This window comes from Plenodomus lingam (assembly GCF_022343315.1).
Source record: "Plenodomus lingam strain CAN1 chromosome Unknown contig_8, whole genome shotgun sequence".
Taxonomy (NCBI): Eukaryota; Fungi; Ascomycota; class Dothideomycetes; order Pleosporales; family Leptosphaeriaceae; genus Plenodomus; species Plenodomus lingam.
In genome coordinates, this window is record NW_027093972.1 from 293,745 (window position 1) to 318,324 (window position 24,580).

Here is a 24,580-nt window from a genome sequence, read left to right on the forward strand (position 1 = left end):
GTGGGGAATAAAAGCATGTAGCTCTGTATACATGCTCCTTCAAGGTATAAAGGAGCGTCTGTGACGAGTTCTAGATATGTGTCTGACTTTGGTCTAAACTATGACCTAGGTTACGCTACGCCAGTGCAAAAAAAACACGAGTGGATACCAAGTGTGAGCTCTGCAAGACCTACTGTCTGGAAGATCCTGGGTAATAATGGGCCCTAGGTGAAGGTAAAGTCATACAGCGAGGTGTCGAAATGGAAAATCTGCTGATGTCACAGCAATTAGACGCATTTTGTCTACGATAATATATCTCTAAATAACAACCACACCCGAGACACATTGTCTCTCAAGCGCCGAATAGTGGGAACCATTCTCGTGAACCATGATGTCGTAAGGGAAAAAGTCGACAGTAAATTAAGCGTATGCAGATAGGTGCCGACAAAGTGGCTAAAGAGATAGGGAGAAAGAAAGTGAACCCACATGGCACGGCAAAACGTACTAATACATGTCCTCATGTCGCCCCATGCCACTCGCTGTCCTTCTGTTATCAGCTACACTCACCCGACCGCTTCGTGCGCCTCGACTGCCACTTGCAGAGACACTCCTGCTAATGGTTTCACCCTGAGGACCGTCTTCTTCTCGTCGGTCTCTTTCTTTCTCGAGCGCAGATCGGAGTTCGGCGTTCTCTTCCACCTTCTGCTCAAGCCTTTTCCTTGCACCACTTCGATCCAAAAGTCGCGCTTCTCGCTCGGCTTTTAGTCTACGTTCCAACTCTTTCAGTCGATGTATCCATTTCTGTTCACTCGGCTGAAGCGGCACAGATGCTGGATATGGGTGGCCTGTCGGGGTCTGTTGAAGATGTTCTACAACAGAAGCAGATTGCGCACGTAGTAGTGTCTGTGCCATGCTAGCGCGCTTGGATGAGGTGGGTGATCCTGCGCGGGACGGTGAACGGCTAACGATGACCTCGTTACCAGATTGTGTCGTAGAAGTGATGGCGCGTAGGGTCTGAACTTCTGTTCGCAGGTTCTTATTCTCGGACCGAAGCTTCGTCACTTCGGTGGAGTTGACATCGACAAGACCACCACGCACCGTACTCGGTCTCCCGATTGACTGCCGTTGTGCTGAAACGAGCTTTTCAAGTTGATCGAGTCGCTTCACACGAACATCAAGCGAATGCTCTAATGTTTGATAGTCTCGAACCAGATCCTTCTCCATGGCTCGTATCCGCTGTTTAAACCCGCCAATAACACCTTCCACTGTCTTGACAGCAAGAATAATGTTGCGGTTGAAACCTTGAATGTTTTTCGAGATGAGCTCCATCGAAGTAAGCTCGCCGTTGACGAGGGCATTGTTGCGGCACCACTCCGCGCCACAAAGAGTGGAAAGACGGTTCCAAAGCGCATAAAGCAGATTGTTACGCTCGAGCAGTTGCTCCTTGTACTGCTTCTCTAAGCTATGGAGCCGTTGGCGATCCTGGCTACGCAGAGTCTCTAATTCTAGTACCCTTGTTTCATGCTGCTGTATCGTCCTAGTGACAGATTGATGACCACGTTTAGCGGATTCGAATGCGGTCTGATCTTGTCGTCGAGCCTGACGCTCGCGCTCAAGGAGGTCGGCTAAACGACGGCTTTCCATACCAGTGCTCTCAAGTAGGGCGTCGCGATTACGCAAAAGACGATCCTTCTCCGCAAGATCTGTCTTGGTCGCACTGAGCTCATGTCCAGTTGCCTCAAGATCGCGTTGAAGTTTGGCGATATCCTAAAATGTTTTTTTAGCATGTGGAATTGAGGCAAGCCTACTTCACATACCTTGAATAGACTTGATCTTGTACCGTCGGGATTGCCAAGGGCATCACGAAGATGCTTCTCAAGCTCATCATATCGTTGCTTCCATGTGGTAGCCTCAACCTCCTTGCTAGAGAGCGTCTTGCGGAGTTTCCTTGCATCTTCTTTGAGCTTGGATAATTGCGTGTTGAGATCATTCATGATTTTCTCCACCTCCTGCTTCTCTTGGGTGACGAGGGCATCGCGCTGCTGCCTTTCTTCACTAATACGCTGTTCCAGGTCTCGCAATCGCTCCTTCTCGTCTTCTAGTTGGATCTGTGCGTTGTTGAAGGCCGCCTCGAGCTCCCCAATCTTGATCTTATCTCCTTCCTGCTCTTCTCGCAGGAAGTCAATCTCGCCTTGACACGATTCCAGTTGGATATCAAGCCTCTCATTCTTTGATCTTTCATCGTTGAGAAGCTTGTCCTGTCGGCTCAACTCCTGGTTAGCATCGCTGAGCTCAGACTCTAGATTCTGGATCCTGCGCAGACTAGCATCTCGGTCGTCTTCAAGCTGCACTAGACTCTCACTGACACTCTTCATCTCATGTTGCAGGGCGTTGAAATCTTCTGTGGTATTTTCAAGATCGTTCAAGATTCGGTCGCGTTCGTTCTGCGTCTGCTCCAATTGTATCTCGAGCCTCTGTACCGTGTCCAAAGCTTCTTGTCTGAGTTCCTCGCATTCCTGCTCCTTGTCTTGTAAGAATTCCAATGCTTCGTTACGTTCCAACGAAAGCGCTTGAAGGTCTTCATTCTGCGCCTCGATCTCCTTCTCACATTCTTTAATTTTGTTTTCTGCAGTTTCCAGCATGTCGAGATGGCCGTTGAGCTGGTCATCGAGCTCTTTGTAGGACAGCTTCAGTTGCGAAAGCTCGTCTCGCAGAGCAGCATGCTTACTTTCCAGGTCGTCTCGTTCAGGGTCACTCATTTGAGTCATTCTTGTTCCACCACTGGCCCTCGATGCAGACCTCATATGGTTGCGGGAGATGGAGCGTTCCAATATGCTATCACCAGCGATGGACCCTGTATCTCCTCTTCGAATGGTGAGCTTTAGCCCTTCATTCTCCTCTCTCAGCCTCAGATTCTCTCTATTCCTAGATGTGAGCATGGAAGCTTGTGCGTGGAGATCTCGCTGAAGTTTCTCGTTATCGTTTTGCAGTTGATCTACCAGGGTGCTGCTCGTTCCACCGGCAGACAGGGGCGCATTCTGTTCATTGGCGTCTGAGCCAGTGTTTGATCGCGCTGCAAAGGACTGGTGAAGACGGCGTGTGCTATGCGACTTGTGAATATGGTGATTCACCATTGCGTTCTGTTGCATCTGCTGGTTCTGCTCTCGCAAGCGTTGGACTTCCTCACGAAGCTTTTCACAATCCGCCTCGGCTTGTTGACAGCGCGTCTCGACCTGCTCCCTTCGGGCACGCTCATCCTCAAGGTCCTCTTTCCACATGACGACAGCTTCATCAAGACCAGCAGACTCGCCATTTGGACTCTTTTCTCGCATGGTTTTGATGTAATCCGCCATTCGTCTGTTATCAGCCTCTTTCTGTAAGGCCTCCTGCTGCCACTGCTCTACGATAGTCTCAGTGCTTTCCAAGCGCTCCCGCAGAAACTCTATCTCTTCCTCCATTTCAGCCTGCCTAGAAGAATCGCTCTTGTCATCGTCCGATCCATTGCCCACGTCTTTACCAGCAGCACGGCCATCTTCCTGGATTTTGAGTCTTCGTTCGAGGTCCTTCAACTTCTTTCGTAACGATTGATTATCCTTCTTCTCGGTAGCTAAGTCGGTCTGTAGCTGTACATTTTTCGAAATCATTTCCTTGACACCCTCATCAGACCTGTTCTGCAATGCTTGATCAAGAAAGTGAATCTTGAGCTTGAGATCGAAGTTCTCTTTGCTAAGCTTGTCGATTTTGCTATTTTGCTCCTTAAGAGTAAGATTATGCTTGCTCCGGGTGAAGGGGTTAGCCATGTGTCGTTTGTCTGGGGAACGGGAGTGCTTCGCTCTGAATTCACGCGCAATGGTATCCGGGACTTGGATGTCTTGAACGTGCCGGGTAATGACTGTATCAGTTGGAGCCGACGGCTGAACACTAGGAGCGCGCGGTGTCTCAGGATTGTCGTTGCTCAACACCTCTTCCTCTAGTCTCCCTAGACTACCATCCAATTGCATGTATCCGGTCAATGAGTTCGTGCCAATGCTCCGATTCTTTTCCCAAGGGTTGATGTCACTGTACGCAGACATGGAGGAAGCAATACTGCCCAGGCTGGGTAGTCTAGACAAGCCTACGCTCGGTCTGTTGGGCCCGCTAGAGCGCGGGATCGCTCCACCAGTCTGCAAAGAATAGTCTGCACCTAAGCTGGCTGTACTGGTCCCGTCTCCTGAGACATCGGAGCGATTCGTGAGCGAGGAAATGGATGACCGTTGGCTGGAGTGTCGGTGCTGGAGGAAGGTCGGTCGGTTGCTAAGCCGCGAAGAAGTGGTTGCAGTTGAGCGTGTCACATCAGCCGCGCTCTCGGTACTAGTTTCGGGGTCGGTAGTAAGTGAGGAGCCTTCTTCCATCTGTGTGAAATCTGGCGCTTTCACCGTGGACGCGCTAGAAGTTGGTCGTTGTGAGTCGCCGGTTTCCTTGGCGAGTGCGTCTAAGGAGGCCTCGTCCTCGGGCGCGCCTGACCGCTCTGCAACGGTCTGTTCATTGGTCTCTGCAATGGACCGTGACTTGTTTCGCCGTGCTGCAGCTGCAGAAGGCGAAGAAGGGGCTACTTCTGGTGTTGAAGCGGTGGCGTCGGTGGCATCTATGGAGCAATCTTCGCTGAAGCTGAGCTGTCGCGCTGCAGGCGTTTTGTAGGCATCTGCAGGCGTGGGAGGCTCTTCCGGTATGAAAGATGACTCGGCTTGTGGCTTGGTTGGTGTGTTTCCGCCCCTGACCTCGAGCTTCTTGGGCTGCTGCTTCTGCTGCTGCTTCTTCTTCTTCGGTTTGGTTAGTTCTCCTAGATTTGCCATGACCCTCTGGAGACTGGTGTCGCCTTCGACAGCCGGCGACATTGGACGTACGTTGCCTGGTGAGCCCCCAAACAGATAGGTATCGTCTGCGCCCGACTGCGCTGGTACAGGAGCAGGCTGCACAGGGGGTTCGGGAATAAAACTGGACTCCATGTCCATCAATTGGCGTTTCATTTCGCGGTCCATGAAGACGCTGCCATCCTGGTCCTCCCTGAAGTCCTGGCGAAGGAAGCTGTCGTCGTCTTCATTGTCTGCTGGGAGCGGTGGCAGTTCCGAGGCGGCCAGTGCAGAGGAGGAGTCGGCGTGTGGTGAGCCTGACATGTCATGGGCAGGTGTCGTCGATGGGCCTGGAGTCGGTGTGGATGGGGCGGCGGCGTTGAGGTCATCTTTCGGCGGTGTTGCGGGCGTGGGAGCTGGAGCGTTGGTTGCCATGTACTGGTCCATCTGGGCAGGTGTGCGCGCGAGGCGAACTGGGCAATCGCGTCGATGTGGCAAAGCGAGTCCTGCTCATCAACATGTTGGAACCATCAGGGCTGAGGAAACGGAGGAGACGGTGAAGGGCAAAGCTTGCGCGCGACTGGCGTTGTCCAGCGCGCGACAACACACGCATACACGCTAACTTAGGTATGTTTACGGCCAAGCGCCCGGTCGTCATAACGGCCCCGTAACGTCAAGGAGCAACACTGGAGTCTTGTCACTCGCTCGCTACTGAACAACGCTTGGTCAAGTCTGGACAGACAGACAGACAGCTCAGATGGGGATGCTGTTGATTGCCATGACTACCACCAGGGATATTCTCTTTCTACATTTCATCAATTATGGCTTGCACGTCAGACATGCAAGCGCGACGCAAACGTTAGGAGCCTGGAGAAAAGCCATCGAGCCTGACACCAACCAACCAGACTGATCGTTCTTCACGTATATGTACAGTGGTAGTATTTATGAGTCAGGACCGAGACTCATGCTCAAGATCCTCCTGCCTTGGCCATTGAGAACTGTATGCAGACGCGGCCAGCCCTTGACATGGCTGCCATATCAACCTCTTCTTCCAAATTTGAACCCTTTTGTCTCTTCTACTTGCGGATGGGGTGGGTATAACAAGCGGATGGTGGCTAGGACTCGTGTCAGACATCGCTTAGGTACCCACACGACAAGTCGTGGTGGCATGTCATATGACCATGGGTTTAGCGTCGGGCGACTTGGGCTTTACTCCGAGTGGTTAGAATATCCCTATAGGTTCAAGTCCACGTCACAGCGGCAAATTTTTATAGTTATATAAACTAGCCTATAGTTAAGTATAAATTAAGGTAATTTAAGCAAGTAAACGTAGTTTTTATTACTATCTTTTTTAAATATATTCTAAACCTATTCTTAATAATATATAGGCGTTCCTAAATACTATACTAGAGTTTAGTATAGTAGTACTAGATAATATATCTAAACTAGATAGTAATATTAGAGATAAATTTAGGTAACTATATAAAGTGCTAGAGGAGGATAGTAGTAGTAGTATTAAGGAAGTAAGTAAAAGTAAATAGAATAAGTTTAGAATAGGTTAGTAACATGTTATAGGGGTATAATATATACCTTACTTATAGTAATAGTTAAGGACTACTACTTATACTAGCAATTATTAAGTATATAGCTATTCTCCTAGCATACCCTTAATTATATAGCTAAGGGTATAGGTATATAATACTAGTTTAGCAATATAAAGATAGCTCTTACCTAATAAGAGAAGAGGTGCTTATACAGGCTATATAGGTAACACGTTAAGAACACGTTCTTAAATTATTCTAATTCTAGCAGGTACAATACTCCCGCTAGTCTATCTATCTTAATAGGCCTATAACTTTACTATTCTTTAATAGCTAGCTAGCAAGCTAGTATAAATACTAATACTCTAGGGTAAAAGTGTGTAAGTATCTTAAGAATATGTTATAAACGTGTTCTTATTATATTATTAATAATATATTATATAATTAGATCTAAACCTTAAAAAGTGTAGTACCTAAGAAAATTCTATAAAGAGAACTATAAATAAGAAGCTATTATTATAGCCTTATTAAGCGCTTCTCTTTAAGGATTTATAAGGACTACTAGGTGTCTTATTATTCTATAATAAGGACTGTAGTAAATTAGGTAGGGAGCAAAACTTAAACATATTTAAAACGTATTAATAACAAGTTAGTAAATTGTAGAACAGGCTTAACTATATATTAGCTATTAGAACTATAGCCTAATATCTGCTACTAGGAAAAAATATTATTTTAGTTAGGTACTACTAGAGGTAGACTCTATATATCTATAAGGTCTTCTAACTAGGGAGATATTAAATCTTTCTAGTAGTCCTGCTTTATATTCTGTGGTTAAGCTATAGTTAAGCTAGATAAAGAAGTGTAGTAGGTATATTGCAACCTATTCCTAATATATTCCTAATATATTCTAGGCGTTAATTATCTATAAGGGCAAGGATCTCTATTTAAAATCCTGTGTAAAGTTACCTTCTAAGTAATTATACTAATAGATATAGTAGTAATACCTTTTTTTACTATTATTTCTTTTAGTATACATATATATATACCTCCTCCTCCCTTAACACTATCTAATAGTAATATTAAGGAAGTAGTAAAGGTGTTATAGCCTATGCTTACTCTATAGCTTATATAATATAAGTTATTTATAACCTATTATAAACGTGTTCCTAACTTATTATAGCCTAGTTCCTAAACTTAACCTAGCTCTAAACCTATCTCTAACTTAAAGGTTTCTATTCTATTAAAGAAATGTATATTAGCTTTACAAATAAAGATAAAATCTTGCGTATTATAAAGTGTAAAAAGCTTCTATAGTTCCTATTTAAGAGTAGCCTTAGAGAAGTACACTATAAGTAGAGGATAAAGTATTAGAATCCTAAAACTATACGTGGTGTAAGAGAACAGGTTTAAAACATGTTACTAACACGTTACTATAGGTGTATATATAGCAAATCTTTATATTAAGCTTAGGTAACTTAATTATTTGCCTTTTTAAAGAGCAGGTATTAATTCTATTAGATTAAGACATATTCTAGATAGATATATTATATAAGAGGTTATATAGGGCATAGGCAGAGATTCTAATAGTAATCTTCTACCTGCAGGAAAAGAAGCGTACGCATTAAGAACAGGTTTATAACACGTTTCTAATATATTATAGTTATTATACTTAGCTAAATTATTATAGATAAGGATATAACTAAGATATATTAAGTTACTATTACTAACTTCTTTTAGAAGTGTAAAGCACTTATAAAAAGATAAGTATTATAGAGGCATATTTACTTATAGGGATTCTATAGGACTACTATTAATATATATAATAAGTAGATAATAGGCAAGTTTTACAGCGCACTATAACATGTTTATAATATATTTCTAACTTGTTTCTAGGACTTAGGCGCTATCTCTAGTTAATTAATCCCTATAAGTATAACTAGCGCTAGCAACTTTAATCTTATATAAGATTTTATTAAGTATATCTATAAAGAAGTATTTATAAAGCATGTAAAAGAGAGCTAGATAATACTACCTCTTTACGTCTAAGTGAATTACTATAGGCATTAATAGCAGAGGAATACTTTTAGCTTGCTAACCTCCTCTTATATAAGTAAACACATTCTAAACCTATTCTAAACGTGTTCCTAACTTATTCTTATATAATTAGAACACAAACCTTCTAAAGATACCTAAAACTAGGTAATCTATAAGAAAAACCTAGTAATTGCTACTAGGATTGTGCAATACTATAGTAAAATATTAAAAGAGGTATAGGAAAAACTAGAATCTTATTTAAATATAGCTAAGCAAGCAGGCTAGAAAGGATATAAAACTAGTAAGCATGTAAGTATTCTTAAGGCTACTTAGAAGTAAGTTTATAACCTATTCTTAACCTGTTAGAATTATATAAGTAATATTATATAGTGCACACTAGATAGATTTATAGGATATAAAAGAGTTTAAAGCCTAGAGCAAGTTTAGAATACGCTATAACTATAGAACTCCTAATAGGCTTAAGTAAAGGTACCTTAAAAAGCTTTAGAGGGGAGAAAGTAAGTCTTACACTAGTATTATACATATTTGCTAAATTAAATATATTTAGAATATATTTAGAACACGTCCTATAATAATAATAATACTCTAGATAATAATAAAGCAAGTCTTGCTATATCTAACTTAACTAGATATATCTTAGTCCTAATAAGAAATAAAAGAGCACGCTTAAAAGCCTAAAGCTAGAGGGCAAGTAGTAGAGTAGTATTAGAAAGAAGTTTACTAGCCCCTTTTCTATCTTCTCTACTACTAGGCTCTTCTCCTCTACTAATAGTAACCTAAAGGTATACTTTGCAAAACACGTTTACAACACGTTCCTAACTTATTATTAGTCTATAACTATAAACTTTATAATAAAAGGCTCTTCTTAGTAATTAGGCTCTAAAGGAGAGAAAAGAAAAGCTAGAGGTAGATAAGGAAGAACTTATATAGAAAAAGGCACTATTTAAATTACAAAAGGTATAGTTTAAACTTAAGAAAGAGATAGCTACTTTTTATATAAGGTAAGGTTAGTCTATAAATATAGTAACTAGTTCCTAACTAGTTCTTAATATATTCTAGTCTATTACGTAAGTATATATAAGTAGATAAATATATATTCTTTCTTCTTCTCTTTCTTCTTCTTTCTTCTTACACTCTATAAGAACTTTTTATATTTAAGAGTTTAATACTATTTTACTATCTATCTTTCCTAATATTATTAGATATAACTAGTTAATATAGTCTATAAAGATCTTTTAAAGTTAGTATATAATAGAACGCGTTAGGAACACGTTATAAACTTGTTCTAATACTAAGTAGGATTTATACTAGCGATATATTAAGCTTAAGTCACTTCTATCTAATACTAGGGTATTCTCTCCTACAATATCCTACCTAAATAATAGGTGTATAGTATTTCCTAGCAAGCTTTTCTACTAGGCTATTTAGGCTAGATTAGGGGTATAGGAACTTTATAAAGTATATATACATGTAAGTTAGAACACGTTTATAATATATTAATAACTATTTTAGTATTACTTCTCTAATAGAGGTAATCTTATCTACTACCTTAAGAGGTATTATCCTAAGGTTTAAATAGCCCTAGTAAACTATAGTAGAACTATAATACAAGGTATTACAGAAGCAAGGATCTTCTATAGGAGCTTAATAGTAAATACTTAAGAATATATTCTAAACACGTTAATAATATGTTCTCTACTAGTAGAGCAGACTATACTAAGTACCTCCTCTAAGGTTTAAGAACCCTCTAAGATAGCTAGTCTATAATAAGAAGTAGTAGCTAGAGTAGAGGCTAAAGAGGAAGTAGAGAGTAAAGAAGAGGAGTAAATAGTTGCTCCCCTTTATACTATAAATAATATTTAGTAAAAGTAGCAAAAAGGAGATATAAGTCTAGTCTCTTAAAATATATTTAGAATATATTAATAATATATTATAGCTAGATACCTATAAATACTAGATTCTTCTTTAATCTAAGGGACTACTAGAGCTTTATAATACCTATAAAAGTTAAAAGAAAAAGTTATATACTATTAAAGGACCCTATAAAAATAAATAGTACTTTACTTTTAGTAGATAGAAAAAAAAAGAGAAGAGTAGAGAGTTTATTTTAGTAATTACTACTACCCCTTTAGGTTATATACTATTATATATTATTTATTAGAACCTATTCTTAACATGTTCTTAACGTGTTCCTACTTATTACTATTATTATCTCCCTCCCCCTCTCTAGTATCTTCTCTATCCTCCCTATCCTCCCTAGGCTCTACAAAAGCATACTGCAAGTAGAACTAGGTAGTATTCTAGCAGGAATTAGTAAGGTCTATACTAGTATTAAAGTAATAGTCTTAAAATATATTAGGAATAGGTTAATAATATATTATAAATAACTTACTATAGCTAGGATAATTATAAGCGTAGATAGTATAAGGAACCTAATAACCTTAAATCCTTAGTAGGGTAGATATAGTAACAAAGTTAAGCTATAACAAGTTAGTAATATATTTTTAATAGGTTCTTATAGGCTATACCTTATTACTATTATAGCTACTATAAGTCTTCTTCTAAATTATATTTAGGAGGGTATTAGTATTTATAAGAGGGCCTATAGTAGCTACTAGCTAGGCTTAGAGAACTTCTATAAAATATATTAGTAATAAGTTTTAAATATATTCTAAATAACTTATAGTAAGGAGTATTCTAGTAATTATATATAACCTTTATATAGAAGTCTATATATATTAGTATAATAAGTTAAGAATAGGTTAATAATATATTTACTCTTTACCTTGTAGACCTCTATTATAGAGGGCTAGCTAGTCTTCTTAACCCTACTAACCTTATAGTAGGCTATATTAAGCCTATAATCTTTTTTAGCATAGGTATATAGAGTGCCCCTAGTACCTAGAATAGCCTAAGAATATTAGAACCTATTTAGAACATATTTAGAACCTGTTCTTACTCTATATAAGGTGCCCTTATTATTAATCTTAGTATAGTAGTAGCGCTCTCTACTCTCTATCTTAACTACCCTATTAGGGCTAACTATAGGCTATACCCTAATATTATCTAGGACGTAGCTAAGGGTAAGGTACTATTAATAGTGCTTCTATAACCTATTAAGAATACGTTCTAAATATATTTTAATCTGCTTACGTAGGATAAGAGGGATACGTTAGTAATAGGTATAGCAGTAGTAGCTTATAGTATTACTAGTATAGAATATATTTAGAACAGGTTTAGAACGCGTTATAAAATCTTATAGTATAATATTTAGTTAACCTCACTTAGCTAGCTAGTGGAGCTTGGCACGGCCTAACCCTATGCCGAATACGAGTTCACGCAGCGCTAATTCCATGGTCATATGAACTGCGCCCTCCGACAAGTCCTTCCCGTCCGCCTCATCGTCAAGACACGTACTACAGTACCAGGACTGTCTACTTATCCACCGCTGCTGCAACTCACTGTGCGCCTATCGTGAGCAGTCTACTCTCCTCGTCCATCTCATAACTCTGCTCCAGCTGCGTCCCGTGCCCGTTTCTTCTCTTTCTTCGCCCTCCTCTCTTCCTTCCTCTTCACATCCTCGATAGATCTGTGTTTCTTGCTTTTCTTTGCCGGTGCCTCTATCGTCTCTGAGCCATTGACGTCGGCGTGCTTTCTTTTCTCTTTTCTCCTTGAAGGAAGGTTCAGCCCATTTGGCATACCCAGTCCAGCGGTCTCTGTAGGGGTTTCCATCTCGTTGTCTGAATCGCCAATCGTCCCGGCGGCATCACCGTGAAATCCGACCGGCAGGAAACGCATCTTAAGACCATTAACTTGGGCTCGTGGAGTACGGATGGTGGATCTGGTAATGGAGGCTGCCGCTTCTGAGCCTGTATTCGTGTCTGCTTGTTTGTCGCTCAACTCGGGAAGTCGTACGATTGCTTGGAGATGCAGCGTCTGGGATATGCGCGCAGGTACTGGAAGACGATTAGTAAGATGAAGATGATAATGTCCACCCGCCCATGAATGAGTATTGAGACTTACCAGCCTTGAGACTTGACTTTTCGGGCACCAGTACCTCTCGTGGCGTGTGCTCGCTCTTTTCAGTCTGCAAGAATCCGTAGTCAGTGCCCTTGTGGTTCAGGATAGTCTGTCCTCCAAAGGCCTCCTCCAAAGACAATGTATGCAGTTCTTTGAATGATATCCCAGCCGGAGCTTTGATGTGCCAGACCTGCTTACCGTCCAAATCGTCGAATATACTCGCCGCTTTGGAGGTGATTCTGTCATTGAGTGGAATGGGACCGAACCCTCTCGGTGGTACATAGGGTTCAGCTTGCCGAAACTCGACTGTGTGAGACTGTGCTTGTGATGTCCGTACGACTTTTCTACAGAGTATTAGCATGGAATGCACTACGCTAGACTCATAATACAACATACTCTTGCGTGCCTGTTCTGCTTGTTTGTGCTGCAGTTCCCTCTTCAGACCCGTCATCAGAGCTATCTGAGCTGCTGTCACTGGAAATATTCCTTTCTTGGCCATTCTTCGTAGGCAAATGGCTATCGTCGCTCGCGTCTGAGCCAGATGATTCTTCGCCTGACTCTTGTACGGGCTGGTTGGGCGCAGATCTTGACTTGGAGACTGCTTTCACGGCAGATTTCTCCTTTGGCTGATTCGCTGGCCTTTTAACTGCTCCATTTGGCGCATGAATTGCGATAGTTGTCTTGGGCTTGGTGGACGTCTTTGCTTGTGGTGTGCTTTCATTCCCATTGGATGAATCGTCGTCACTGTTGAGAACTTCCTGGCTCAGTTGTGGACGGGGAGGCGCTTTCTTTTGGTTTGCTGTCAAATTGGAGGCCGGTAGGGGCACTGGTGTTCGCTTGATTGCCTTCATCTTGGGTTGGGGGGCTAATATGCGCAATGCGACTACAAAGCTTCAAACAGATGCAGTGGAACTTTTTTTCACAGATCGCCGCGGTACGTCGCGTTGATGGTTGCATGAGCCGCCCGTAATGCGCGCTAGTCTTCATTGGTGGGCGCGCTAATGTAGAAAGTCAACGCATGCATACTCTGTATGTATTGTACATGGAATCGAAGACGAGGGCTCAAAGATCAACCGTAATCATTTAGAATGCCGGGGAAGAGAAGGAGGATCGAAGAAAACGAGTTGGCCGTGATGCCGGCTGACAGGCCTCTCAGCGCGATAGCGGCAGCGCGACTAAAAGCAGAGGCTGCTACCAAACCTCTACCCACACCAGAGATCACTGTGCAGCCGGTGTCGTTGCCGTCCACACCAGAGCCTCTACTTCTGGAATCAGGTCGCGAAACTCCAGAAGTTGAGCAACCCGTGGCACCAGCTAAGCGAAATCTCAGGCTCTGCAACTGGCGAAATGACGCTTCGAATATCTTGGCTGACGGCGAGTCTGAACTTTCTATCAGCCTGAATAAACATGACAGTATTGCTCTCATCGGATGTTTTGACCTCAAGGTACTTAAGGGAGCTGTTCATATGAACGGTGCCAACATTGGTACGATAGACCGTTCAGGAGGGAAAGGCACACTCCACCGTGTGTATGCACCAGCCACACACCCAATACTGAAGATTCGTGGCCTTGACGATACAAATCATGTACAATTCCTGAGTTGCGAAGAACCAACTCCTTTCGCCCAAATCAGTCCATTGTTCGAAGACCTTTGGCACGTCCGATCTACATTTAAACCACAAAGGTCGTTCATCATTGTAAGTCGATATCCCCAGTCCATCTAGTTCATGCATACGGTTATGTATGATTGCAGCTAACCATACACACATATTCACAGGTCACAGAATCGGACAAAGATCCGCTATTGCGGCCACTGATTCCCGATGTGGCGTCTGAAGATTGGTTGCGGGCAATTGAAGACTGCAGCACTGGTACCTCTGTCACTGTCATCACGGGGCCTTCCAACTCTGGCAAATCCAACCTCTCAAAACGACTCACAAATCGATTACTGACAGGTCTGGGTAAAACTCTCCGACCTGTGCGTGCAGTATGTTACCTCGATCTCAATCCCATCAAACAAGAGTATGCGCCTAGCGGGCAGATTTCCCTTGTAATGCTAAGAGAAGTGAGCTTGTCTCCAAGCTTCACACATCCAATGACAAACCCAGTCGGCAGTGACCAGCATGGCAACGAGATCATTCGTGCTCATCCAATTCCAGTCGATCTAGCAAACTATATGGACTATTACCAATTATGTGTGGAGGACCTCTTCTTTGCCTTCCAGACCTTGCAGTCCCGCGACAATTCTCTGTCGCTTGTAGTCGATACACCCGGTTTCGTTGCCAATTCATCGACCGACATCCTCCTCAAACTACTCACACGCCTCAAACCACACCACATCGTTCATGTTGGCGACCAGCAGGCGGTCGATACCGAGAATGCATCAGTACTACAGGTCCTACATACTACAGCTTCCCAATATCGCAGTACCGTTCACGAGATCTCTGCTCAATGGGTTCTTCCAGTAACCATTCGGAGCAATGCGGAATTGGAGGCGATGCAAATGCAGTCCTACTTCCATGCGAAAGAAAGCAACAGGAAGCCAGATGGTTCTGCATCACCTAGCTGGACCCAACGACCCCTCTCCCACATGATACCATGGGAGTTTTCGTACCAAGACGGCAAGGACCGAACACAAGACATGGTAGGCTTTGCCATGTACACTGAGCCCATCGAGCCCAAGTCGCTCGTCTACACGCTCAATGGATCGATTGTGCACGTCATACAATCTACATCAGCTCTTATTCCACACCCGTATACAGGCCTCCCTAGAACGGGAAAGTACCGGATTCCCTACTTTCCAGCCGACGAGGGTACAGCCGTCGTACAGCCGTTTGACCCTCGCACATCCAATTTGGTATGTACAGCGATGCTTCGTGGTTTTGACCTAGAAAGGGGGGTTGTGCAGTTGTTGGTCCCGAAAACGATGGAGGCTTTATTATATCAGTTGGCGCCTGAGCGGACAGTACTTGTGACTGGTTGCTGCGGGATGCCTGAATGGGCGTTCGTGGAGGATATGTATGCCAAGCACCGTGCAGGGCTGCCGAGCGAGGTAGACTGGAGTGGGGATATGAAGCAACAGCCTTGGGTGATGAGAAAAGACTCTAGTGAACGGATGGGGTACTTGAACACGGTACGTCGCGTGCGTAAGTTCCAGACCTAGGAGTGAGATGTAGTAGGGCTGTAGTGGTATCACGAGTCGGTTGTTGAGATGTAGAAAACATGAACGCCCATGGGCTTGTAGCATACTATCTTGCAGTATACTGGCCGAAATATAGATACACTCAGTCTCTTCGCCATTCCGCTCTATTTCCCCCCTTACAAGATCATTTTGGGGGGAGCTGGATGAGATTAGCATGCCGACCGAGGTGCGAGAAATAGGAGTCGAGCACTTACGATCCAAAATCGGGCAAGGAAGATTGCGCTCGTACTTTGAACCTGTCGACAGTCAGTCAGTGAGTCGGTGCTGCAGTGTCCGCGGCCGAGGCGGATACATATCCGGGGGTGGAGAACCAACCTCCGGGCGCGGTCGGTGGGCGGTATGGATCCGGGTGCTTCCACTTCTCAAGCAAGTGCTCAGCCTCCTTGATGAGTTCCTGCGCACTGCTGTCAGCACATTGCCGCCTCCCATGGAGATGGCGTCGTCAGGCTGGGATGTAATGGGAGCATGGTGGGAGGGCGGGCGGGCGGTTTCATGGTGATGTTGGTGTTGGACAACGCACCCTGCGCAGTCGCGGCTCTGTGACGTTCTTCTGCTTCTCAAACAACTCGCGAATATACATGGCCTGGCCGCGCCAGAGGTAGCGATGCACGCTCCAGTCGAGGGCGAGCTTGAGGGACCGCCGGTAGAGGCGCCTGTGGGTGCGGGTCAGTCATTTGCGTGCAGGGCAGCGCAGGCGGGCGTGGGAGGCGCACAGCACGTGGATGCGGGAGCTCATGGTCAATGGCAGCGCCAGCTGGGGGCCTTTGGTGTTCTGTAGTCGATGTGGTAGATGTGGATTTGCGTGCAACGGGTGCTGGGTGGCCGCAATGCCCTTTGTCGTCGGTGCAGGTCGTCGGGCAGCTGGACAGTCTCAATTGGGGGGAGAGGTCGTAATGCTTGGCGTGGTTTTAGGCTGGAGGTCAGAAGTGGACGCCCGGGAGAGAGCCAGCCAGCTGCCCTGGTCCACGCCCGCCCTGTCACAGTAACCTCAGCCAAGTCCCGCACTTTTCTGCCTCTTTCTCGCGCGCAAAGGCTGTATCCTCGATCTTCTCCACTCCATCCCCCTCCGCTGCCCCCTTTCTCTTCTTCCTGTCTTCGGACCCGTGTTGCCGCCTATCATGTCTGGCCAACAATGTCTCCGCCGTCTGCCCGCGAGCCTGCGTTCCTCTGTCCCAGCAGCTCTGCGCCCATGTGCACGAGCGCTGAACCGGCTTCCCGCTGCGCGCAGCTACTCCGCCATCTCCAAGGCGACATCGTCTGGTCTGATGGCCCAGGCGTCAAAGTAGGCGGCAGCCATTGAGTTGAGAGAAGCCTCGGCTAACAGGGCATAGACGACCTGGACAGTTCCCCTCACAACGCCTGTGGAGCCTCGACCAGACACGAAAATATGGTGCGCACCCTCTGACGTCTGTCTGCCCGTGCCACGTGAATGTTGACACAGCATGCAGCCGATTCCACCGTGGTCAAAGTGCCCGAAATGGCCGAGTCCATCACAGAGGGCACTCTCAAACAGTGGTCCAAACGTGTGTAAACAACCCTTGTACCTACGAGCCAAGTCGGTGCTGATGCTGCACAGAGGTTGGCGACTATGTTGAGCAGGACGAGGAGATCGCGACCATTGAGACCGATAAGATCGACGTATCTGTAAACTCCCCCCAGGCTGGTACTATCAAGGAGTTGTTGGTCAACGAGGAGGACACCGTAACCGTTGGGCAAGATCTGGTCAAGCTGGAACTTGGCGGCGAGCCCTCGGGAGGAAGCAAGCAGGCGGCCAGCAGTGAAGCCAAGGAGCCCGCGTCCAGCGATCAGGAAACGTCCTCACAGCCATCGGGCGAACAGGAGCAGGCCAAGCCCAAGGGGGAGAGCTCGCAGCAAGAGTCAGCACCAGCAGCTCCCAAGGAAGAGTCCAAACCCGCACCATCGAAGCAAGAGTCAAAGCCGCAGCCACAAAAGCATGAGTCAAAATCTACGCCAAAAGAGGAGACCAAGGTAGCCCAGCCAGGTAACCGTGAGGAGCGTCGTGTAAGTACCCAAGCGCACATGTGCACCACAGCTAGTAACAGTCACAACAGGTTAAGATGAATCGCATGCGTCTCCGTATTGCCGAGCGCTTGAAGCAGTCGCAGAACACAGCCGCCTCCCTGACCACTTTCAACGAGGTCGACATGTCCTCCATTATGGAATTCCGCAAGCTGTACAAGGACGAGATCCTCAAGAACAAGGGCGTCAAGCTCGGTTTCATGTCCGCCTTCTCCCGCGCCTGCATCCTCGCCATGCGCGATGTTCCCGCAGTCAACGCCTCCATTGAGGGTCCCAACGGCGGTGACACCATTGTCTACCGTGACTACGTCGATGTCTCCGTCGCTGTAGCTACCGAAAAGGGTCTTGTTACTCCTGTTGTGCGCAATGCGGAGAGCCTCGATATGGTTGGCATTGAAAAGGCGATTGCAGAGCTTGGAAAGAAGGCGCGCGACAACAAGCTAACCATTGAGGACATGGCTGGTGGTACCTTTACCATCTCGAACGGTGGCGTTTTCGGCAGTTTGATGGGAACGCCCATTATCAATCTTCCTCAGACGGCGGTGCTTGGTCTGCACGCCATCAAGGACAAGCCCGTTGCTATCAACGGAAAAGTGGAGATCCGACCAGTAAGTTGAGAGCTTGCGAAAATATTGAAATGGTCTAGCTAATACCAAAATAGATGATGTACCTTGCTCTCACATACGACCACCGACTGCTCGACGGCAGGGAGGCTGTTACCTTCCTGGTCAAGATTAAGGAGTACATTGAGGATCCCAGGAAGATGCTTCTATAAATCAGTTCCGGTGATGGGACTGGTTCTACTCTGTATATTTAAATTTGTCATCGACAAGGGAGACACCTTGGATTTTCTGCAGCGATGAGCAGTAAGGGGCTCTGGCGGCCGCTTTGTGCTTCTGTATATGTCGTGGAGTGATTTATCTAGATGCGCTTGGCCAGTTGTGTCGATGCTGTATTATACGGTAATTGCAAAATGAGTGAGGAAGCTTTGAAAGTGCGTGTCCTGTGTTTTGATTGTGATTCCAATCCGATTTGTAATTTCGGGTACGAAAGAGGCCAGTGTAGATGGAGGTGCTTCGTCCTGTTGGGAAGCTAGAAACCTCTTAGCATAGACTGATGGGCCTGCGGAAGTCCATATGGATGCAGTTGCACTGTGCAGATGCCTTGTCGTTGTGGTGCTTCCCTATTCGCAATTCTAACAGCGCGTCGCGCCACGGTTACTGCATGACTACCGCAATGTCCAACAGATAGATCAACAACGCAAAGTCATATTGCTCTGAAAATGCTTGCATAAATTTCCTCGTGCTTTCCTGATTGACTTATTGCATTTTGGGCTGATTTGACTGCGTTGGGGTGGTGCAGTATTTTCTTTAGGTTTTTCATGGTGTAGGTTTATTTTGAAATATTATCAGTGACATGAAGTTCAACATGGCGACAGTGAATACAGGCAACGCTACAGAATCACGGATGAGACAATGGGATACAATGATCCATGTAGAAGAAGACATTGAAAAACGCATTGCAACACATCATAATCACTTGGGGTGGACATGAAGAGTAATTCGATGCATGGCATCAGTATGTAGGTAGATAGTACAGATCAATGTGACGCTAAACCTAATCAAGAGAAGCAGTCCACAATGTAGATTCAAGGGAGATATCTAAACACACCAATTCAGAAACAGATCTACCATCAGCTAGTCGCAGAGATTCAAGACAACATTTTTCGAGATTGTAGCTATCCATATCATCGCCCAGTTGTAGTTGACCTCGAAGTCATCATACTATGAAATGCAGCAGTCCCAAAAATCCAAAGTCAAACGTCGTCACTTTCATGTCATTCCCCTGCACCGATTTCGCGTATGCCTTCGAAGTATCTAGCAGCACTGTTACCCAGGCCACAGTATCGCATTTGCAACCAGCTTCTATCTCACACATCCCATCACCTGCTCTATCGCAAATCACCATGCCCAACCATTGCTGTAAAGCAACCTGTTGCCGGTACGCCAAGAATTAGCCCAGCACTTGACAAACCGGGTTCGGATGATGTCACCGATAGAAGTCGTGCAATACTGCCAAAACACCTAAATTGTCCAATCAAATGACACCAGTGTGATACTGCACAGGTTAGAAGTCAACACGCATTTAAACTTGAGACCAAAAACTTGAATATGCTCGATTCAGCTCATGAGCCTGCCGTCATCAAAGTGACCAGCTAATATACAGCTCTGGTATAAACCCCGTGAAAAGCCGAAGACCCAAACCCAGACCGACTCCCATTATCATTGCATGATGAAAAGACCCATGAAGAACACCGTGAAGAAAGAACTCGAGAGCAAAGCGCGCTTAGAGCTCTTGCGAAGGACCCTTGCCGGGCTTGGCTGTCTTCTTGGGCAGCAAGTCTGAGATGCGTTAGTATGCGATGTGACGAGTCGAGGATGGAGACCAGGGGAAAACGTACTCTGGTGAATGTTGGGGAGAACACCACCTTGGGCGATGGTGACGTGTCCGAGAAGCTTGTTCAACTCCTCGTCGTTGCGGATGGCGAGTTGGAGATGACGGGGAATGATACGGGTCTTCTTGTTGTCGCGAGCAGCGTTACCAGCCAACTCAAGGATTTCAGCAGCCAAGTACTCAAGAACGGCGGCGAGATAAACGGGAGCCCCGGCACCAACACGCTGAGCGTAGTTGCCCTTGCGGAGCAGACGGTGGACACGACCGACGGGGAACGCGAGACCAGCCTTGGATGAACGACTAAGAGAATATGGTTAGCGATTATGTCGATGAGGTAGGACGCGAAATGAACAGCGATCGAAATTGATGTGACATGCAAGAGACGCGTCAAACAAAGTGTACAAGACGCGTCAAATGGATGCGAAAGAAAATGTACAAGACGCGAAAAGCAGACTTGAACGAGAGAGCTAAAGCAAAAGTGCAATACAAAAATGAAAGGTAAAGACTTGTTTTCGCGTGCGCCGGGTAGGGGGAGGACTTACGATTGGGCACTGGACTTTGAGCCGCTGGCCTTGCCTCCGGACTTGCCTCCAGTCATTTTTGAAAGTTGGGGTGGTTTGGGTGATTTGGGTGGATGTGGTGGTGGTGGGAGGCGCGTGGATGGGCAGAGAGAGACAGAGAGAGATAATGGGGGCGTGGAGTGTCGAGACGATGGATTGCTTGCTACGGCTGGGGGGGGGCGGGGCGGTCTTATAAGGACGGGCGCGGCGTGTTGTGGGTGCGCGAGATCAACCTGGGCTGCGGGCTCGCGGCAGGTTGGCTTGTTCGGGGCAAGCGTCAGTTGTCGCCCGGCGGCGGCCAAAAGGGTGCACAATAACTCCCTACATTACTGTACACAGTAGTGCAAAGCGCATCGCATGGCCCGGCGCCCAAGTTAGTGCACAGGATCACACCTGCGCCCTCGCTTAGCCACCCAAGCCAAGCAGCAACCCTGGTGCACGGGCCCCGCCGCCGCTGCTGGATCACAACATCACAGCGCGCTCCCCATAAGTAGCCTGGCCCCCGCCGTCGACGGCCTTCTCTTCATCCATCTCGACACCACCCTTCTCGACCCATTTCCCCCCCCACCAACCATCTCACGTCCCAGCTCCCGCTTCAATCCACACTTTCCAATCCACTCCACCCATTCTCCCCACATCGCACAAAATGCCTCCCAAGGGTGCCCAGAAGACTCCCACCACCGGCGGTAAGGCCCCTGCTGGAAAGGCACCGGCTGAGAAGAAGGAGGCTGGCAAGAAGACTGCCGCCCCCTCCGGTGACAAGAAGAAGCGCACCAAGACCAGGAAGGAGACCTACTCTTCCTACATCTACAAGGGTGAGTTTTTTGCCCTCCGCTCGTTTCGCTTTGTCGCGTGTTGAACGCGTCTTGGGAGTCGCATCAGTTCCCACCGCCTCTTCTTACCCTCTGGCCTTTTTAGTCCTTTCAACCAAACACTATTGACGCGTCTTTTCCAGTTCTCAAGCAGGTCCACCCTGACACCGGTATCTCCAACCGCGCCATGAGCATTCTCAACTCGTTTGTCAACGACATCTTCGAGCGCGTCGCCACCGAAGCCTCCAAGCTTGCTGCCTACAACAAGAAGTCCACCATCTCATCGCGCGAGATCCAGACCTCGTACGTTTTTCTTCTTCAAAATCTGCCTAGTTTCCACCAGCCCAATGTACTAACATCGCTGTCAGAGTCCGACTTATTCTGCCAGGCGAGTTGGCCAAGCACGCCGTCTCCGAGGGTACCAAGGCAGTGACCAAGTACTCTTCATCCACCAAATAGAGTGCTTTCTTCGCTGGGTGTTTTTCTCTGGGTCTTATTTGCTTGTCTTTTCCGACAACGCGGTTATGGGGTGCGGTGTTCACGGGTCATTTGCTAATGTGATCATGGGTCGGTTTGCTTGTCATCGAATCATCTAGTCATGATTGACTATGAGGTCCATCTGGGTCTGTACATTATACCACAGCAGACGGGAACGAAATCAATTCTTTCAAACTTCAAGATCCGCCTGTTTCTGTCTTTTCACTCTATGCGTTTTCCCGAGTTGTTTGGTACTGATGACCGTCACCCTGGCTTGTTTTGGCTTGAACTCGGACAATCACACTTGTCGACAGGAGAGTCCATTTGCATCCGCCGTGCAATCATACGAACTATTACACCAAATCGCCATGTATAGGGTGACAACAAGATCATTCGAAACAACGTTTTGCGATTGATTTGAAGTGCGCCATATTCGGATCGACACCAGAACCGTCGTCGCCCTTTGCATCATTCTTAGGTCTCTACTTTCGTCTCAGGAAATTACGAGGCATTGGGGTCGTGAATTCATGTCTCTCTGCAGCATGTACGCGCCAAATCACCCATGTGCCCAAACTCCCCTATACGTCGCGCCCTCGAAAAAGCAGGATAAACATTCATTGGCCACGAGTTCATTTGTCCTCCAAAACGCCCAGATAGTCCATGCGCGACCCCGCTCCCAATCCACCACAAATCCCCCCCTCCGCCCTACACTATATTCAAGGCCCTACACCTCCCCGTCCTCATCCCAACTCTCGACCTCGTCAATTGCGCCCTCCCTCTCCTGTCCCCTAGGCGGTGGCTCACAATCCTGCACATGGACCACAGACTTGCCCTGCACGCTTCTGATGCCATCCTTCCACTTCTCGTAATCTTCTTGCGACGTTACAAGAAAGGCGAGGAGCATGCTTGGATCCATTTCGCGGATTTGCAAGCGTCGGATGCGGCGCGTATGGCAGCTTGAAATGTCGTCCAGGGTGTACGTCGATGGCTCGGGTGGAGATCTAGGGGGAAGGGAGGAGGCGGACGGGACGATGGTTGTCGATGAGGAGGTGGATGTGATGGACGAGGCTAGCTGTGTGGTGGTCTCGTCGGAAGAGGTTGGAGGGCGGTAGGGTAGGTGGGGTCGGGTACTGTGAGGGTCGAGGTAGAAGAAGTGGTTCGCTTGGGTTGCAACGAAGTAGTGCGAGGCTGACGGTCGGCCGCTGTGCCGTTTATTAGCACCTTGACGATACTTTGCTGACTCGAGAGGAAGCCACTCACCCGGCGATACCCATGCTCTGCTTCATTTGTAGACTCGCTTTCAGTGCCTCCCAGTAAACGGGCGTGATTTTGTCAATACCCAGTCGCGTGCCCACTAGAATCAAGGTTGGTATCCACTCTCCATCCTCTTCCACCGCCACCTGCTTCAATTTGTCCTCGTAGACGTCTGCCCCGTCGCCAGACACATAGACTCGCAAGCCAGCCTCCTTGTACTTGTGGACAAGATCCTGGATGCAGCGGGCAGCAGCCGAAGGACCGAACCATTCTCCAGGGTACTTGCCGCATACAGCAGCGCCGTGTTCGACGAAGCGATGTATTGAGAAGGGTGCCTGTGGGTCATCTGCAAATAGGGAAAGTATATTGCAGTGCTCCTGTGCTGTAGGATCGTCTTGATATCTCCAGTCCCTGCCCAGTCGTAGTGTCTGGAGCGCATTCGCGAGTATGCACTGTCCGCTTCTGATCATGCAGCCAAAGCCCGTGTCCGACGTGAATCCCGGGGACGCAAGATTCTGCATGCGTACTCTGAAGCTCATGGCACTTGTCGCCTTGGGGTCCTGGCTCTTCTGGATGACAGGGAAGCCTGAGCGGTACGTCATCCATATTCGTGACTCGAAGTCGTCGAGAAAGGCAGAAGGCCAATTGCCGTACTGCGCGGGATCCTGGCCATTTGGTGACTCCTTGCGCTCTTGCTCGTCTATACTGGTACGGATCCAACTCTCGTCCTCCGTCCGCTCAGCAGGAAGCGTAGGGCTATGGCTGATGGGAGTATCATGTGGAGAAGGCTGCGGTGGGGGCGGTTGTGGGTCGTACCGTTGGCCGAGCAGCCATATCGGTTCGTTGGAATCGTTGGTCGGTGGAGGGTCGTAGAATGTGCGGACGAGGTTACGGCCGACGCGTTCAAAGTCGTTCATGGCGATGGGAAGTCGTCGACAGGGCGGATTGCTGATGCGGTGGCCGTGGATGTGCCTGTGCACGTATGTAGATGCGGAGGCGGGAGCGGGGCGGAGGTCCGAGATGGAGGGACAGTTACCGTACCGGTATGGAGGAGGGCGCCCAACACTGGAGCTGGCCTACCACCTGCATACGTGCGTTCTTCGTTCTTCGTCCTTCGTCCTCTGTCTAGGGCAGCAGGTGTTTGCAGCGTGAGTTGAGGCTAACCATGTACTTGAAGAGGGCGGCGGTTGGGGTGTGTGTTGTGGGGGTGTCTGGCGCTGGTGCCACGACCAAAGTGGCGGCAAGGTCTGGCCAGAGTGCAGGTTGAGGTCATATGAGGCGCACGAGGGCTTGCCTTGCGGCGGGGGGGAGGGGCGCATCAGCTGACTTGCTGTCCGTGTCACTCCCTGACGACTGC

General features: G+C 47.0%; 8 protein-coding genes across 8 annotated transcripts; 3 read left to right on the forward strand and 5 right to left on the reverse strand.

Annotated features, from left to right (window-relative positions):
* Nucleotides 1-483: 483 nt before the first annotated feature.
* Nucleotides 484-5,255, reverse strand: IAQ61_010144 (uncharacterized protein; the record flags this gene model as incomplete). The annotated part of the gene is made up of 3 exons (XM_066098677.1): nt 484-1,746; nt 1,797-4,778; nt 4,863-5,255. 3 exons carry the CDS (start codon nt 5,253-5,255, stop codon nt 484-486), a joined length of 4,638 nt encoding a protein of 1,545 aa, XP_065951222.1.
* Nucleotides 5,256-11,639: 6,384 nt separating this feature from the next.
* Nucleotides 11,640-13,324, reverse strand: IAQ61_010145 (uncharacterized protein). The gene is made up of 3 exons (XM_003841471.2): nt 12,821-13,324; nt 12,428-12,768; nt 11,640-12,360 (listed from the first exon to the last, which is right to left on the reverse strand). Exons 1-3 carry the CDS (start codon nt 13,273-13,275, stop codon nt 11,906-11,908), a joined length of 1,251 nt encoding a protein of 416 aa, XP_003841519.1. The 5' UTR covers nt 13,276-13,324; the 3' UTR covers nt 11,640-11,905.
* A 188-nt stretch (nt 13,325-13,512) lies between these two features.
* On the forward strand, nt 13,513-15,587 carry IAQ61_010146 (uncharacterized protein; the record flags this gene model as incomplete). Its single annotated transcript, XM_003841472.1, has 2 exons — nt 13,513-14,121; nt 14,202-15,587. 2 exons carry the CDS (start codon nt 13,513-13,515, stop codon nt 15,585-15,587), a joined length of 1,995 nt encoding a protein of 664 aa, XP_003841520.1.
* A 155-nt stretch (nt 15,588-15,742) lies between these two features.
* IAQ61_010147 (uncharacterized protein) lies at nt 15,743-16,555 on the reverse strand (the record flags this gene model as incomplete). Its single annotated transcript, XM_003841473.2, has 5 exons — nt 16,340-16,555; nt 16,147-16,279; nt 15,942-16,020; nt 15,821-15,862; nt 15,743-15,765 (listed from the first exon to the last, which is right to left on the reverse strand). Exons 1-5 carry the CDS (start codon nt 16,360-16,362, stop codon nt 15,743-15,745), a joined length of 300 nt encoding a protein of 99 aa, XP_003841521.1. The 5' UTR covers nt 16,363-16,555.
* Nucleotides 16,556-18,778, forward strand: KGD2 (2-oxoglutarate dehydrogenase complex E2 component). The gene is made up of 6 exons (XM_003841474.2): nt 16,556-16,908; nt 16,958-17,016; nt 17,075-17,149; nt 17,203-17,648; nt 17,699-18,274; nt 18,328-18,778. Exons 1-6 carry the CDS (start codon nt 16,745-16,747, stop codon nt 18,439-18,441), a joined length of 1,434 nt encoding a protein of 477 aa, XP_003841522.1. The 5' UTR covers nt 16,556-16,744; the 3' UTR covers nt 18,442-18,778.
* Nucleotides 18,779-19,948: 1,170 nt separating this feature from the next.
* HTA1 (histone H2A) lies at nt 19,949-20,718 on the reverse strand (the record flags this gene model as incomplete). Its single annotated transcript, XM_066098678.1, has 2 exons — nt 19,949-20,420; nt 20,663-20,718. 2 exons carry the CDS (start codon nt 20,716-20,718, stop codon nt 19,949-19,951), a joined length of 528 nt encoding a protein of 175 aa, XP_065951223.1.
* Nucleotides 20,719-21,326: 608 nt separating this feature from the next.
* On the forward strand, nt 21,327-21,951 carry HTB1 (histone H2B; the record flags this gene model as incomplete). The annotated part of the gene is made up of 3 exons (XM_003841476.1): nt 21,327-21,495; nt 21,636-21,795; nt 21,861-21,951. The coding sequence occupies 3 exons, from the start codon at nt 21,327-21,329 to the stop codon at nt 21,949-21,951; spliced, it is 420 nt and encodes a 139-aa protein (XP_003841524.1).
* A 742-nt stretch (nt 21,952-22,693) lies between these two features.
* On the reverse strand, nt 22,694-24,140 carry ATG4 (Cysteine protease atg4; the record flags this gene model as incomplete). The annotated part of the gene is made up of 2 exons (XM_003841477.1): nt 22,694-23,171; nt 23,230-24,140. 2 exons carry the CDS (start codon nt 24,138-24,140, stop codon nt 22,694-22,696), a joined length of 1,389 nt encoding a protein of 462 aa, XP_003841525.1.
* Nucleotides 24,141-24,580: the final 440 nt, after the last annotated feature.